The following is a 15,741-nucleotide window of genomic DNA, read 5'->3' as shown; positions in this document are numbered from 1 at the left end:
AGAAGCAAAAACTATGGGAGTGTTGCTCGTTGACTTGATCCCAGGCTCAAATTCAGTTATCTTTCTTATCCAGCCCAGGTCCACAGGCCCGTATGGTACAGCCCATAATGGGCTGGGCCCTCCTTCATCTGCATAGACATGCCTACAAGCCAATCTGATGGCAGCAATTATTTGAGATTTCTTCCAAGGTACGTTCATGTTTGTGCCAAGTTGACAAAAACTATGACAGACAGTATCCATTATAAACGACTGTAAAGGCCCACCTAAACGTGGAGAATTTAGAACCACCAAAGGAACCTATTGGCACTGTCCACTCTCTTGCACTGCCTGAAGCCGAGGTCCTAGTTAAACCGGGCGCTCTGAGGTTGAAGAGCCAACGGCCTCATAGCGGATCCCCATAAGAGCACACGCGCCAAGCCAGACCGCTCCTCTTCGCTTGCCATGAGCGCTCGTAGGTGGCAGGTTTTGTTCTCGGCAATTCTGCTCTTCCCTCCCTATGCACAGAGAAGCCCCCAAGTGTGCTTTGCTAGTTCCTGGACACCGCGGGGCAGGCTGGAGGTATGGCTCCCCAGGTCCCTTCCTCCCGACTGCAACGACTGCAAGATAGCAAACTCGGGGCCCCGCCCGCACCGCGGAATCGCTCCTCCGCCACCTCCCGGGCCGCGCGCTCGCCGTGCACCGCGGGCAGGCTGCTGAGCAGCGCGCGGGTCTCCGCACTCTCGCTGAATGCTTCCAGGGCGGCGCCGCTGGAAAGAGCGTCATCCTCCACCTCCTCCTCGGCGGTGCTCGCAGCCGGCTCCTCGCTCAGGACCATCCCGCCAGCAGCTTCCATCAGAACCATACCGGCAACAGGGAAAGAAAGGAGGCGCCCTACGAGAGCCGCCAGCTCCGCCCCGAGACCTTCGACCCCCCACTACAGGGCGCGCCAGCCGACAAAAGAGCTCGCGCGAAGTCGGCTCAGTGCGTAAACAACGTGTGCGGGAGTGGAGGGCGGCACCAGGATGACGAAGCTTCCAGTGCTCGTCAGCCTCAACCCCGAGTGGGTTGGAGCCCGGCAGAGGTGGGACCATAGAGAGTGTGGCCTGAGGAGTGGGCAGGTCTGAGCCTTACCAGGAGCTAGGCGAGAAATGGATTTGGGTGTCTGGAGGCGGGCTGGGGGTGGAGCGTCTAAACAAGGAGTTTAAGGAAGGGACTGGATTTAAGATTTGGGCAGAACCGGTTAAGTACTGAGCTAGTGTGGACAGTGCAGGGAAGCTGAGTAGAAAGGGCCGGAGTGGAGGGGAGGTGTCTGGACGCAGAGGTGGGTTTTGAGGGTGGGGGTAAGAATGGACTGAGGATGTCTGAGCGCCTGCAGGAGTGAAGGTGTGCCGAAAGCGTATAGGAGGCAATAGGGGTTGGGAGAGGGGTGTTCCAGGGTGAAGGTTTTTGTGATGACCTCTTAAAAATCGGAACCCCACTAGCCACCCAAGGCAGCCCTGACAAGAGGTGTGGGCTGCACACTGCTGGCCCTGCGTTCGCCAACAGAAGACCTCACTGGAAAGTGGGGTGCTGGAGCGATGAAGATAGCTTAGCAGGTAAAGTCTTCTGCACTAAGTCTCAGGACTTGAGTATGTAACAGAGCCTCAGACTTTCGTAGGCCCCAGAACCACTAAGCAAAACTATGATAAAACTCAGCATGTAGACAGCATCCACCAGCCATACTGAAAACAAAGATCTAATCCATCAAAATCCATAGTTCCAGGATAGTCTCTAATTGTACTAGACTTGCTTTTTTGGCTTCTATAGTTCCACTCTAGCTGTTCTTGTTAACTGAAATATGTCAACCCAGGATATGGTTTTTGTGCTTAAAAACTCACCCTGAGAAAAACTCCATGCTATGTTGAGTTCCCAAACATCCACTGTAGGCTGGCTAATAAAGACTTTCTATTGGCTTAATCCATGTCAGAGCAGTCTTCTTGGATATGTTGTGGATACCCAACAAGTTTGGTTCCCACATAATGGAAGAAGAGAACCACAGGGTGTACTCTAACCTATACACACAAAATAATATCTGAAAAATAGGAAAAAGTGGAGAACGACCAGAGCCGCAGGAGGGTGGCCCCTCCTTCTCTACCCAACTGTGGTACTTGGAGCTGCAGCTGCTGAGGTGGGCACTTGCCAAGAACGGTGAAGCAAGGTACTCGTATCAGACTGAGCTACATACATAGCTCCCTCTAACTGCCCCCACTGCCACATGATGAACTTGTTGAAGGCCAACTCAAAATCAGCCCAGTTAGGAGCCCAATTTGGCTTTTTATTAGGTCCCAGCCCCTACTACCTGAGCAGCTTCCTCATCATTCCCAGAGATGGGCTTCTATACTGCCTCCCAAAGTGGTTCCAGTGGTTTAAGTAGTTAAAGAGCTGGTACAGCAGCAGGCGCTTGTCGAACCCCGGAGCCTTTGGGATCTTCCGGTGGTAGGCAGTGAAGAAGGGTCTGGGGAACCCCCCAAACATCAGTGCAATTGCCAGTTCAAACTCAGAATGGCCATAGAAGGACGCTGGATCGTAAATAATGGGTCCCTGGTCATCCTCAGCCACATTTCCAGACCAGAGGTCTCCATGGAGCAGGGCAGGGACAATCTCTATACCACAGAAGAGATCTGGGATCTTCACCTAGAAGAGAAATTATTGCAAATGTGGGACTCAGAGACCCATGGGCTCATTATCTGGAGCTTGGAAATATGGCAGAGAGCCATGGATTCATCCAGAGGCCAGTGAAAAGGCTCACTGATTTCTGAATGTCTATCTCTCAGGGCACTACCAAGTGAGTCCAAAAGCTTTATGGAAAATCTCAGACGTTAGTTTTATGCTGTAGAATATGAACCAGTTTGTTACCCACCCTCTGAACTGTGTTTTTATTTTATTGCACATATGTACCCGCATGTGGTGATATATTGTGTACCCTAATAAACTTGCTTGAGGATGAGAGGATAGAGCCAGCCACTAGATAAGACATAGAGGTCAGGCAGTGGTAGCACACAGGAGGCAGAGATCTGTCTGAATCTCTGTGAGTTCAAGGCTACACTGGAAACAGCCAGGCAGTGGTGGTACACACCTTTAATCCCAGTACTGGGAAGCACACACACCTTTAATCCCAGGAAGTGGGATTATCTGAACAGAGAAAGGTACATAAGGCATGAGGAAACAGGAACTCACTCTCTTGAGGCTGAGGATTTCATAGAGGTAAGAACTAGAAGCTGGCTGTTCTGCTTCTCTGATCTTTCAGCTTTCACCCTGGTATCTGGCTCTGGGGTTTTTTGTTTTTGTTTGGTTTGTTTTTGTTTTTGTTTGGTTTTTTGAGACAGGGTTCTCTGTGTAGCTTTGCGCCTTTCCTGGATCTCGCTCTGTAGACCAAGCTGGCCTTGAACTCACAAAGATCCACCTGCCTCTGCCTCCCAAGTGCTGGGATTAAAGGCGTGCGCCACCACCGCCCGGCAGCTCTGGTTTTTTTAATAAAAGACCATCTAAGATTCAAACAACACCCACACCTCTTCTGTTAAATAACATTTCTTTGATTCATGTTCATCCTAGACCAGTGGTTCTCGACCTTCCTAACACTTCAACCCTTTAATACAGTTCCTTGTGTTGTGGTGACTGCCAACCATAAAATTATTTTGTTGCTACTTCCTAACTGTAATTTTGCTACTGTTACAAATTGCAATGTAAATATCTACTATGCAGGATATGTGATATGTGACCCCTGTGAAACAGTTGTTTGATCCCAGAGGTCATGACCCACAGGTTGAAAACCATTACCCTAGACTGATAGATGAGTTGTCTTTCTAATATTTTGGAGTTATATTTTGAAACAAGTGTGCATCTTCACTAAGGGTGATACATAAGGTCTTTGGCAGAGGAAGAAAATGAGGTTAAGAGTAGGCAAATAAAATGAGTGAAGTCTGTGGGCCAGAGGTATGGCCCATCCCCCCACCATCTACATGGAAAGAAAGTGGTGACTGATGTACCTACAATTTGACCATCTCACTCTAGCATCAGTGTTCCCTCCTCTGGCTCAGTCCTAAGAGGACCCCACATGCATGTCGTAGGCTCATAAGAGACAGCCTCTTTCAAGGGAAGTGTTATGCCCACCTGTAGTCTTGACCACAGTTCTTGTGTCTCTCGGTCAGCATAGTCCTTCTCAATGAGATTCAGCTGTGCTTGGAGCCGGTGTTGGGTGAAAAAGGTTGGCCAGTCATCCTGCCATTCATTCACCTGAGCAGCAAGAGGAGAGACCAGTACTGTGACTGCAGTACATTTGATTATAGGTACATGACACTGTGCCCAGCATTTTTACGGTAGTGCTAGGGGTCTGAACCCAAGCCCTCGTGCTTGTACGGCAAGTACTCGACCAACTGAACCATCTCCCCAGCCTCTAAAAAGAGGTTTTTTGGAGTCAAGGACTCAACCTTGAACTCACTATGTAGACAAAGATAACTATGAATTCCTAATTCTTCTGCCTCCACCTCCCAAACTTCTGGGATTACAGGCATACAGCATGGCTCAACTTAATAATAATAATAATAATAATAATAATAATTGGCTCTTGCCAGGCACAGTGATGCACACCTATAATCTCAGCACTTGGGAGGCTCAGGTAGGAGGACCACAGCAAGCTGGAAACCAGCCTGGTCTACATTTCAGCTTCCAAGTCAGACAGGATTATATAGTGAGACCCTCTCTCAAAAGGGGGAAAGGAAAAGAAGACATACAGTTAGCGAATGTGCATGTCCACATATGCTTCACATCATCAGTCATGACAGAAATACAAAATGAAATCTCAGAATGAACACTTTTCTCCAGCTGGGACAGCTTCAACTAAAAACAAACGACTTCAGAAAATATCCAGTATAGATAAGAGTGGAAAAAACTGGAACTCTTACATGAGTTGGTGGGAATGTAAACTGGTACAACCTCTCTGGAAGCACGGACAGTTTCTTTTTATTGTTGTTTTTTAGATTTGTTTAAACAAATTTTTATGTGTATGTATCTGTAGAAGAGTGTGTCATGGATGTGTGGGTACTTGCAAAGGCCAAAAGAGGGCATCAGGTCTGAAGCTGAAGTGACAGGTGATTGTGAACCAAACTCAGGTCCTCCACAAGAGTAGTATGTACTCTTAACCAACTCTCAGCCCCATGTGGCAGTTTCATAAAACTAAGACCCTACTGTGCAACCCAGGCTTGCCTGTCTCAAACCTCATGTATTCACCCAAGATAAAGTACTTGTCACAATGACTTGTACACAAAGTGTATTTGTAAAAACACACTAGAAACAACCCAGACATCCATCAACAGATGAGTGGATAAACAAACAGAGATCATGGTTTACCCATACAGTTTTATGGACTTATGACACATGTGACATGAATGGATTTCATGTATAAACATCAAAAGATTTGACATGGACACATATCAAAATGATTATGAGGAGCAAAATACATCACATTGAAACAAAAAGTGAAGGGAGATATACTGTGATTATATTTATATAAAACTTCACAGCCAGGTGGTGGTGGTGCATGTCTTTAATCCCAGCACTTGGGAGGCAGAGCCAGGCAGATCTCTGTGAGTTTGAGGCCAGCCTGGTCTACAGAGCAAGATCCAGGACAGGTACCAAAACTACACAGAGAAACCCTGTCTCGAAAAACACCAAAAAAAAAAAAAAAACTTCACAAAACACAAGCAAATCTACAGTGACAGAAAGTAGGCCTGTGGGGGCCCAGGAGCAGGGATGGGTTACAGGAAGAGGTTGTAAAAGGATGTGAGGAAGGATCAGTGTACTCATTTTCACCTGCAGTGAGGAATTTGTGGCTGGCTGTCCATGTTACCAAACTGTACAATTTGTACAAATTAGGTGCAATTTGTATCACCTAGGCTTCCATGGAGATAGACATGACCTGAGGTTATTCCAAGGGCTGCTCTGAGAAAACCCTGATGCAGAGCTTTTGGAGATGTTCTGAACCTGGAAGGCAGCTTGTACAGTCCTGGTCATCCTCCTCCTGGAGTCTTTCTTGGGTGCTTCAGTCATTTAGCCCAGGGTTTACCCCCTAGTGCCAGATGCACCTCAAGAGACCCTTCCCCCAGCCTGGCAAGCCCCCAAGCACTGAAGTCCACCATCACAGCATCCTACCATTCCTATTTACCTGCCAAAGCTCCCAGTGCCTGGGGGCTCTCCTCTTGCCAGAAGATAACAGTGTCACAAAAGGCACAATTTTCTTTTGGGAACAGAGGTCCAGCATTGGCAAGTTCAGTTTTGCCACTTAGATGGAAGGGCCAAGATTCCCAAGGCCATGGAAAGATGTGACCTTCCTGGTGAGCTACTAAAGGTAGGTGCCACCTGAGCATAAGGACTGGAGAGGGCAGCATTGTGTAAAGGTTAGACTCCATTTCTGAGGCCAGACTATATGTCAAGTCCTGGTTCCTCCACTCACTATCTACATGTCTCTGGAAATGTTACTTAGTCTCAGCAGTACATCAGTTTTTTCTTTTCTAAGATAAATCACTGATATCACCTAGTTCATTGCTAACTGTGTCAACTAGTAAGCTGAGTCAGACAAAATGCTTGGAATGCTAGGTTCTTAGTGGGGAATACAACCCATAAATTCCCAGGTCAACTGGACTAGTGCTTCCAATAAAACTGACTGCTCTAATGTCTAAGAAGTCCCCCTTCAGTGGTTTCCCACCATAACTGCAACATTTCTCAAAGGTCCATTCAGTCCAGCTAGGGAGTAGAATGCCTAGAAACTTGGGGCTGGTTGGAGACGCTTCATAAAGAACAATATTGTTGTTATTCAAAGTAGGTGGGCTTGGATTCCAGTGCCCTTCTGACAAGACCACAGTTGTCTGATCCCAGAGTCTGAAGGAAACTCAGAGACCCTCTGTCTCTCTGATTGACCAGCTCCATTCTCATCTGCTTCATACACAAGTTCTAGATACTATTTCATTTCTCAACTCATGAATATTTGAGACAACACTGCTTCATCAGGCAAGTCTGTAGATGTAACGGTCTTATTAAATAAGAAACACAGAGTCAGAAGCAGAGTTAAAAGCCCAAGAGGTCAGAGCAGTAGCTGAGAGCTGAGACTAAAACCGCCTTCATACCCCTCGCTGCTGCTGCCATCCTTCCCCTGAGAAGGAGACCTACTTCCTGTGTATCTGTCTTTTTATTGACTTTCTGTTCTTCCTTCTCATTGGTTGTAAACCCAACCACATTGACCTCCAGATCTCTATGGTTGGTATTGAGATTAAAGACGTGTGTCTCCAAGCTGGCCATATCCTTGAACACACAGAGATCTGCCTGTCATGTGATCAGGATTAAGGGCGTGTGCTACCACTGCCAGACTTCTGCTATGGCTTTCTATTAGTTCTGACCCCCAGGCACTTTTATTTATTAACATACAAATAAAATCACATTTCAGCACAAAATTACCAACATAAAATGTCTAGAGTAGGCAAAACCATAGAGATGTACAGTAGATTTGTGATGGCTAGGGGCTAAGGGAAGGAGGAAAAGGGAAAGACTGCTAATGGGAGTTGCTATTGGGTGATGAAAATATTCTGGAATGAAACATGATAATGAATTATAGCCACATCACCTAAACACGCCTGACCTCATCTGATCTCAGAGGCTAAGCAATAAGGCTTGGTTAGAACTTGGATACAAGATAACAGTGATATTTGTGTTAACACTGTGATTAAAAACATTGAATGATAGACTTTAACATGGAGAGTTTTAGCCAGGTGTGGTGGAGGCAGGTTGATCTCTGTGAGTTTGAGGTCAGCCTGGTCCCAGGACAGCCAGGGCTGTTACCAAGAGAAAACCTGTCTTGAAAAGCCAAACAGACAAAAGAAAATGGCTTTTGCATTACATGAATTACATCTCAATTGTAATTCAATAAACAACAATAATTTTAACAGCCCTAGAAAAGGAAAAGGACCTGAATGATCTTTAGCCTTGCCCAGTCTACCTTCTTCAAACTCTTAAATTGGCCAGGTACCCTCCTACAACATGTCCTTTGCATCACTGTTGCCCCCACCTGGAATGCTGACCAGCTGACTGCAGTGTCTCTCTCCAAGGTTGGCTCAGGAAGCCTTCCCATGTGCTTTCCATCATAGGTGTCTGCACTCTACCTTCAGAAATAATGGTTGAGAGTTCTGGTGTCTAGAAAACTGGCACCCTGTTGCACACAAGGGGTCAGTGGCCAGCACTTGCACTTTAGGGAAGGCTATCAGCCAAGCATTGGAGCCTCAGGAATAGCCATCACTAAGGAGAGATGCCCACACTCAGACACTCACCTGTGGGATGAAGCCGCAGCATGTCACTGTGCTGAAGCCAAACTTGGTCACACCCTGGGACTCAGGGCCCTCAGCCCCACAGCCTGTCAACAGAAATCTTAGTCTCATGAAGCTACTCATCTTTCGTGGGAACCAGACCTCAGGAGAACACCCTCCAGGCCTGGCTGCATGCACACAAATGGCTCAAACACTGGTAATCTAAGAGCTCACTGCACATGGAAGTGACTAGCCAGCACATAGATTTGCTAGAACTTTTCTACCCTCGACCAATGGACAGAGTGTGGGACTGGTTGGTCAGAAGTCAATTCTACTCGTTTACCAGCTCCATTAAAATTACTTAATAATCTAATTTTCACATGTACTTGGGGTTGGAGAGATGACCCCAAAGTTAAGAGCACTTGCTGTTCTTCCCAGCACCCAGGTTAAGCAATGTACAGCTACCTGCAACTCTATGTCCAGAAGATCAGAGGTAGATCAGCCCTAGCAAGTAGTACCTGTATATCTCTATCTCTCTCTCTCTCTCTCTCTCTCTCTCTCTCTCTCTCTCTCTCTCTCTCTCTCACACACACACACACACACACACACACACACACACACACACACACACACAAAAATTAAAAAAAGTTGTTTAATGAGCTATGAAAGGAGATGGTATACCATTCAACCCATTACTGAAATGCCACCAAGAAGCACTGGGAATACCCATCTAAGGTAGCTGATGGTCTAGGCCCAAGGTTTTTTTTTTTTGTTTTGGTTTGGTTTGGTTTGGTTTTGGTTTTCGAGACAGGGTTTCTCTGTGTAGCTTTGCGCCTTTCCTGGATCTTGCTCTGTAGACCAGGCTGGCCTCGAACTCACAGAGATCCGTCCGCCTGGCTCTGCCTCCCGAGTGCTGGGATTAAAGGCTTGCGCCACCACCGCCCGGCTGTTTTTTTTTTGTTTTTTTTTTTTTTTTGTTTGTTTTTTTTAAATGAACTGAACTGACCCACTGTGTTCTCCCGGGCCTTGGACTTCTCCCTGAGCTTCTGGTTGTAAAGGTGCAAATCTGCGATCTGGTCCCCAAGTTGTGATGCCTGACTAAAGAAAGAAGAAAGGCAGTAAGCCATTAAAATGGCAAACAACTATCACTACTCAGTATGTTCTACTTAGAGAAATGTTTTAAATACTTTAAAGGTACTTTTAAAAGTAAAATAATAAACCCTTTTTTAAAAAAATGTATCATAAGAGCCTTTGTGATAATTTCTGTAGCATCTCAGCAGACACTGGCCTGGCCACAAAGTCTCAATCAGTAAGTAAAAAACACTCAATTCTAAACTTTTAGAAATGTAAACTAAATATAGAGAAACCTGGGACCACAGTCATATGCTGAGACATGAGCTGTGGCAATTCCCTGTTAATTAAAATGTTGATGCCATCTTCACCAGAGTTTGTCCTTTACACGTTTTATACAATGAACATCCATGACTGTAAGAGAGAAAAAAAATAAGATGCCAGATAATTATTGATTAGCCTTTCTCTGCCCAAACTGGATTAACATACTATATAGCACAAAGCAAGGGACTTGTTCAAATACACTTACTTTATGCAGCCTCAACACAGCTAAACTAACCAAAACAAAACAAACAAAAAACAGTAATTATCTTTGTATTGATTTAAAATGGGGTCTTGAAAGATGGCTCAGCAGTTAAGAGCACCGGCTGCTCTTCCGGAAGAATTCGGTTCAATTCCCAGCACCCACATGATGCCTCATACCTTCTGTAACTCCAGGTTGAGGGGATCCAACCCCTCTTCTGGCTTCTGAGGGCAGTACACATGTGGTGCACAGACATACATGCAGGCAAAACACCAATACACATAAAATACATAAAATAAGTTTTTTTTTATTTTAATAAAGACAGGTTGGCTTTGTTATTTCTTATGAAAGTTGAAGAATTAATAGAAGCTTCATTTTCAAGATCTCAGGTCCAATAAGAGAAAATTAAATAAATAAAGGATGAACTCCAGGGACTACAGCTAAAGAGACAGCTATCAGTTAAGAGCACTTGCATTGGACCCAGGTTTCTAGTACCTACATGACAGCTCAAAAACACCTGTGCTTCCAGTTCCAGGAAATCCAGCCCCCTTACCTAGTCTCTGTGGTCACAAGACACGCACTTGAGGTTGGGGATTTAGCTCAGTGGTAGAGTGCTTGCCTAGCAAGTGCAAGGTCCTGGGTTCGAGCCTCAGCTCAAAAAAAAAAAAAACAAACAAGCAAACAAGACACGCACTTGGTGCACATACATGTAGACAAACAGATATGTATAATAAAAATAAATCTCTAAGAAGTGGACTCTGACAGCCAGCCAGGCATGGTGACACACGCCTTTAATCCCAGCACTTGAAAGGCAGAGGCCAGTCTGGTTTACATAGTGAGTTCCAAGGCCAGTCAGGGATACATAGTGACACATTAAAAAAAAAAGACTCTGGCAACTGGACTGAGTTATGTAAGCTCAGCAAAGGCTGCTCCCTAGTGTTTTCTCTTGGTCCATTTCTGTCTCAGCTGAGGCTGCTCCCTAGTTCTCCCCTCCCTGTCTCTCTCTCCATCTACTTCATCGGTCTTCTCTATTTCTGCTTCTCTGTGTCTTGTGTCTGTGTATCTGTCCCTGCCTCTTTCTGTATACATGTGTCTTTCCCCCCTCTTTCTGTACCTGTCTCTGTGTTTATGTCAGCCTTTCCCTCTCTCTTCCTCTTCCTATCTGTGTGCCTTTGTGTGTGCACATGGCCCTCCCTCTCCTTACCTGCTCAGACTCTTCATCTTCAAATATTCCATCACAAAGGCAGCCCCACCTCCTGGCAGGTCAATCACCTTCATGGGCTTAGGTACCCGCACCAAGCCAGTGCTGTGGAGGGCCTCCAGGCTTGCCATCTCTCCCTCAAACATCTGCCGCGCCTGCGTCCAAATGCCATGAACACTGTCAGCTCTGCAAACCTGGACTCTAACAGGGGCCTTGCTAGCTAGACCAAGGGACTCATGACCCTTTACACAAGACCAAGTGCTTTCAATTACTAAAAAAAACAACCTCACACCCACCCCCTCAAGGTCAGGGTGCAAAAGAGACTCTCCCTTCAAGTAAGAAGCTGAAAGGACAAGCCTGAGGCCAGAATTCAAGGGGTCTATGGAAAGACCCATACAGCAAAGCCTTGCTGTGGAAGATGCACAGGCCACAAGGGGATGCCAAGGGGTGATAGGAAGAATGGGCACAAGTCAAGTGTGAGCTAACAAAAAGTCTGAGGCTGGGCCTGAGTCCTCCATTGTACTGCTTTCTTTCCTGCCTCTGAGTGGGGACAGGCAGCCTTGGTCATAGTAGAGATTCACTGGGCTCATATTTGGGTCAAAGAAGTCAGAGTGGAGAGATCAGTTCTAGCAGGGGCTAGAGAAGCTACAAAAGATTCATACTCCCAGCTTGCCTGTAAGGCCTTTGCTGGCACCCAGAAGCTTTCTTCTTATAAACAATTTCTACAAATATTCCATTTATTTTTAGACAAACTTTAATATTGTTCACTATACCTTGTTGGTTTTATTTATTTATTTTAATTAATTAATTAATTTGTGGTGCTGGGGACCGAGCCCAGGAGATTGTGCATACTAGGCAAATGCTTTACTATTGAATAATATCCTCAGCACCCACAAAAAATGCATTTATTCATGGGGTTTGTGAATTTTGTCTATATATAGAGCCGTGGGGGGGGGGGTTGTTTGTTTGGTTTGACTTTTCGAGATGGAGTCTCACTGTATAGCCTTGGCTGTCCTGGGACTCACTCTGTAGATCAGGCTGACCTCAAACTCTCAGAGGTCCACCTGCCTCTGTCTCCCAAGTGCTGAGATTAAAGGCGTGCACCACCATCACCAGGCTAGAATAATAGATTTTTAAAAATTAAAAGTAGATGACTCTTACCACATAAGCCTAATGACCCAACTTTGACACCCAGAGCCCACATAAAAAGCCAGATGTGGTAGCATGCATCTGGAATCCAAGCCTTCCCACTACGTGATGGGAGGTAGAGACAGGATAATCACCTAAAATCTTTGAGGCCATCTGTGGGAGACTAGCTCCCACACTTATTTACCCCAGGGACTCTTGAAAAGTGAGGAATAAGAGACTTGGGTAGAAATAAAGAGGAGAGAGAAACAGAAAATACAGGATAGTCTCAGGTGGGCCTGAATCCCAGAACTTTATTCCAAGGGCTATTTATAACAATGCCAAGAGGAGGGGCAAAGAACCTCCCCCTTGCTAGTTACAGCCAAGTGTAGACCCTTACAAACACCTGCTACTCAGGCCCATGATCCAATCAACCTCTTATGCAGTCCTGCTGGGTACAGCTACCAGGAATCCTAAATGGGCTCCCACAGCCAGCTAGCCTGGAACATGCTGTTTGGGGTGCAGAAACAAGAGAAACCTTGCCACAAAACAAGGCAGAAAGACAGAACCAACTCCCAAAAAGTTGTTCACTGACTTCTATATATGTCATAGTATGTGCAAGCCAGAGCTCTTACGCACATACATAAACATTCATATATACAAAATAATTGAATATTTTTAATTAAAAAATAAAACTTTAAGCCAAAACACGTATTATCACACATGAAAAGAACTCTTTCCCTTTAATTCAAGTTTCCAAGGGGAAAGTCAGACAGGTATCCTCAAATTGCCAACCTGCATTTGGCACCAAGAGGCATGTGTTGAGTATTCTAGTTGGGAGGGCATCTGCAGAACACAGCCATGCTTCTAGGGTAAACCTCCAAACCATGCCAACAGTACAGAGAATGCAGGATAATCCTACTCCTGACACCATCTCTAATGATGTCTGGAGTGGCTGAGAAGGGCTGCTCTGGGATTCTCTTCTCCATAGTCAGCATAGCCACTAGAACCACTGTCCAGAATTACTCCCCACAGAGCACAGGACCTCTGGAAACTCTTAGAGCAAGGAGAGCACCAGGCTGTGCCATCAACAGCTTGCTGTCAGGGCCTCTAGCCAACACTCTCCATTTGTCTTACAGTTTTCCATGCATTCTTTTGTTGTTGTTAGTTTGGCTTTTGTTTTGTTTTTGTTTTGTGTCACGGTCTCCTCATGTAGTCCAGGTTGACTTGAAACTCGCCGTCCTCAGCCTCCTAAGTATTATGATTATAAATATGTGACACTATTCCTGGTGCCATGCATTCTCAAATGTCTTAAGAGTCCTTATAACATCAGAGCTTGTGAGGATAGTGCTAGCCTGCTTCTGGGAATCCTGTCTTTCCCCATCTATTGGGAGAATGCAGGAGCTGAGCTCAGAGCAGAGCTCAGACATGGGCAGATACAGCTTACAGCTGAGACTCATCTCCTCCACGGTCCGTGACTATAGAAATTTAAAGCCCTTGTGTGGAGGCAAAAGCAAGAAAGTGATCACGCAGCAAAGACAAATGCTCCAGTCCCGAAAGGAAGCCTGCCTGCAGGTGTTGACCCCTCAGCAGAAGTAGAGACACCAGGTCTAGCTCTCCCAACACTTTCCAGAAATGTGCATTCTTCTTTCCCCTCCCCAGACTCCATCCTTGCACCCCCTCAGCGCACCTGCGTCCTGCGGTTGACCTTGACAAACACTGGGCCAGTGTCGGTGTCGTAGGCACAGCCTTCGCTGATGCAGCCGGCCCCGGAGCGTCCAAAGGCCCGCAGTGTTTTGGTGTGCAGCTCGGCGCGCAGCAGCTGCTCCATGGAGACTAGAGGACCAGAATGCGGGAGATGACACAGAGGAGGGGCTCCGGGTACCAGAAGGAAACACGCTGTTGGAAACACGCAGTTCAGGGCGAGTTGGGGGGCGCTGCCGCTGCCGGGGGCCACAACAAGGTCTGGACTCAGTGACGCAGCCTACTGGCTCCTAGCGGCCACTTGGGTGCGCACTATCCCTGCAAGGTCCTGGTGCGCCAGGCCTGGGGTGGGAGGGGGAAGGGGAAAGTGGACCACACAGCTATTTCTCCCTCCAAGACAATCTCTACCTAGCGTAGCGGGGATGCAAAGGCTCTCGAAGCTCTCCTACTAGACTCATTCCGGAATTTCTATTCCAGTTTGACTCACCCCAGAGGAGCAGGACCCCAGACCTGGTCCTGGGTGTTGTTTAAAGCCTGGGAGACAGAAAGGAAGTGACCATGTGTCCTCACAGCATGCATGTGAAGTCCCAGCACATCTGCACCCATCTGGGATCCACCCTAGGCCTTGTGTTCCCTGCACAATTGGGCAGATCAGGAGTGCCCACAGGAAGATTTGGGCCAGGGCTTCTTTATCTTTGCAACACAAGGCACAGCCTAGAGACTCAGCTATCCTGTGGAGAGATTATAAGCTTAGCTAGGCTCCCACTGTCCAGATTAGGGTGGAGTACCAGCCAAGGGGGTGCCCTAGCTAGGCTCTAGTGGCACCTTTAATGCCACAGGGCTGGGTGATAAAAAGCTGCTCTGGGGGTTGTGATAGCAGCAGCCTACCCCACCCAGGGTAGGTGGGACTCTGGACAGCCATGATAGGAAAGAAGTTTCAAGACATATATGCTCATGTATACATAGGCACACACACATGTATGCAAGAACACATTCACAGACTGGTATAGAGGACAGTCTTGTGCTGAGGTAGCCCTCAAGTGTTTTAGGAGAGATTGCCTCAAATCCCAGCCCCCACCATGAGCTGCTGGTGCCGCTCCTGTACTATAATGTCTCCTGATGACTATAATGGGACTAGGAAGATTAGTGGGGTGAATGATCCATTGCTGGGCTTTCAGTATGTGCTAGGGCACAAATAAATGTCAGCTAAGTTCACAACTATCATTTGAGAAGATCCTATAATTAGTTCCCACTTTCTCTATGAAGAAACTGAACCATAGAGGAGTTAACTTACACCGGACCCAGTGCTGGGACACAGCTCAGAATATTTGGAACTGAATCTGGCTTTGGGTTCCATCCTCTGAATCCTAGTCTCAGATCCCTACTGGGACAAGTCTCTTCCCAGGATGTGTCATGGAAAGCCTGACTACACCATGCTGCACAGGGTTTCCTTCTTGGCCTGCCAGCTGACACCTCCACAACTCTTCCCCTATCGGACACCCTCATATTAAGGGTGAAGCTACTGTGAAGATGAAGATGATGTATATGGGGCTGCAATCAAGCCTACTATCTTAGGAGCTCTAGCAGGCTCAGAGGGGCAAAACTTGTCAATTCTAGTTATCCCTGTAGTCCTTGTGGTCTGTCCCTGGCTCTAAACTGAGATCGGGTTCCCTGAAACTTTTTAATAATTCCTGTATCTGGCACCTCTGTGGGATGATTGGAATGTGGACTCAGCAGACACTATCAACCAAGGTACATTGATATGGCCTCCTAATGTGGCTTGAGCATTCCCAATCATGGTGGACAGAGTG

General features: G+C 46.6%; 2 protein-coding genes across 2 annotated transcripts in view; both read right to left on the bottom strand.

Annotated features, from left to right (window-relative positions):
* Tbcd (tubulin folding cofactor D) overlaps positions 1 to 912 on the bottom strand; it is a 167,564-nt gene extending 166,652 nt beyond the window's left edge. Inside the window, exon 1 of the mRNA XM_006987624.4 lies at positions 631 to 912. Coding sequence (XP_006987686.1) covers positions 631 to 841 — 211 coding nt within the window. The 5' untranslated portion in view covers positions 842 to 912. The remainder of the gene's footprint in view (positions 1 to 630) is intronic.
* A 1,360-nt stretch (positions 913 to 2,272) lies between these two features.
* On the bottom strand, positions 2,273 to 14,193 carry Fn3k (fructosamine 3 kinase). Its single transcript, XM_016006144.3, has 6 exons — positions 13,917 to 14,193; positions 11,105 to 11,256; positions 9,313 to 9,404; positions 8,331 to 8,413; positions 4,129 to 4,251; positions 2,273 to 2,652 (listed from the first exon to the last, which is right to left on the bottom strand). Exons 1-6 carry the CDS (start codon positions 14,055 to 14,057, stop codon positions 2,314 to 2,316), a joined length of 930 nt encoding a protein of 309 aa, XP_015861630.1. The 5' UTR covers positions 14,058 to 14,193; the 3' UTR covers positions 2,273 to 2,313.
* Positions 14,194 to 15,741: the final 1,548 nt, after the last annotated feature.

Source organism: Peromyscus maniculatus, chromosome 8 (genome assembly GCF_049852395.1).
Source record: "Peromyscus maniculatus bairdii isolate BWxNUB_F1_BW_parent chromosome 8, HU_Pman_BW_mat_3.1, whole genome shotgun sequence".
Classification (NCBI taxonomy): domain Eukaryota; kingdom Metazoa; phylum Chordata; class Mammalia; order Rodentia; family Cricetidae; genus Peromyscus; species Peromyscus maniculatus.
Note: the sequence above shows the minus strand (reverse complement) of the source record. Positions and strands in the feature narration are given on the sequence as shown.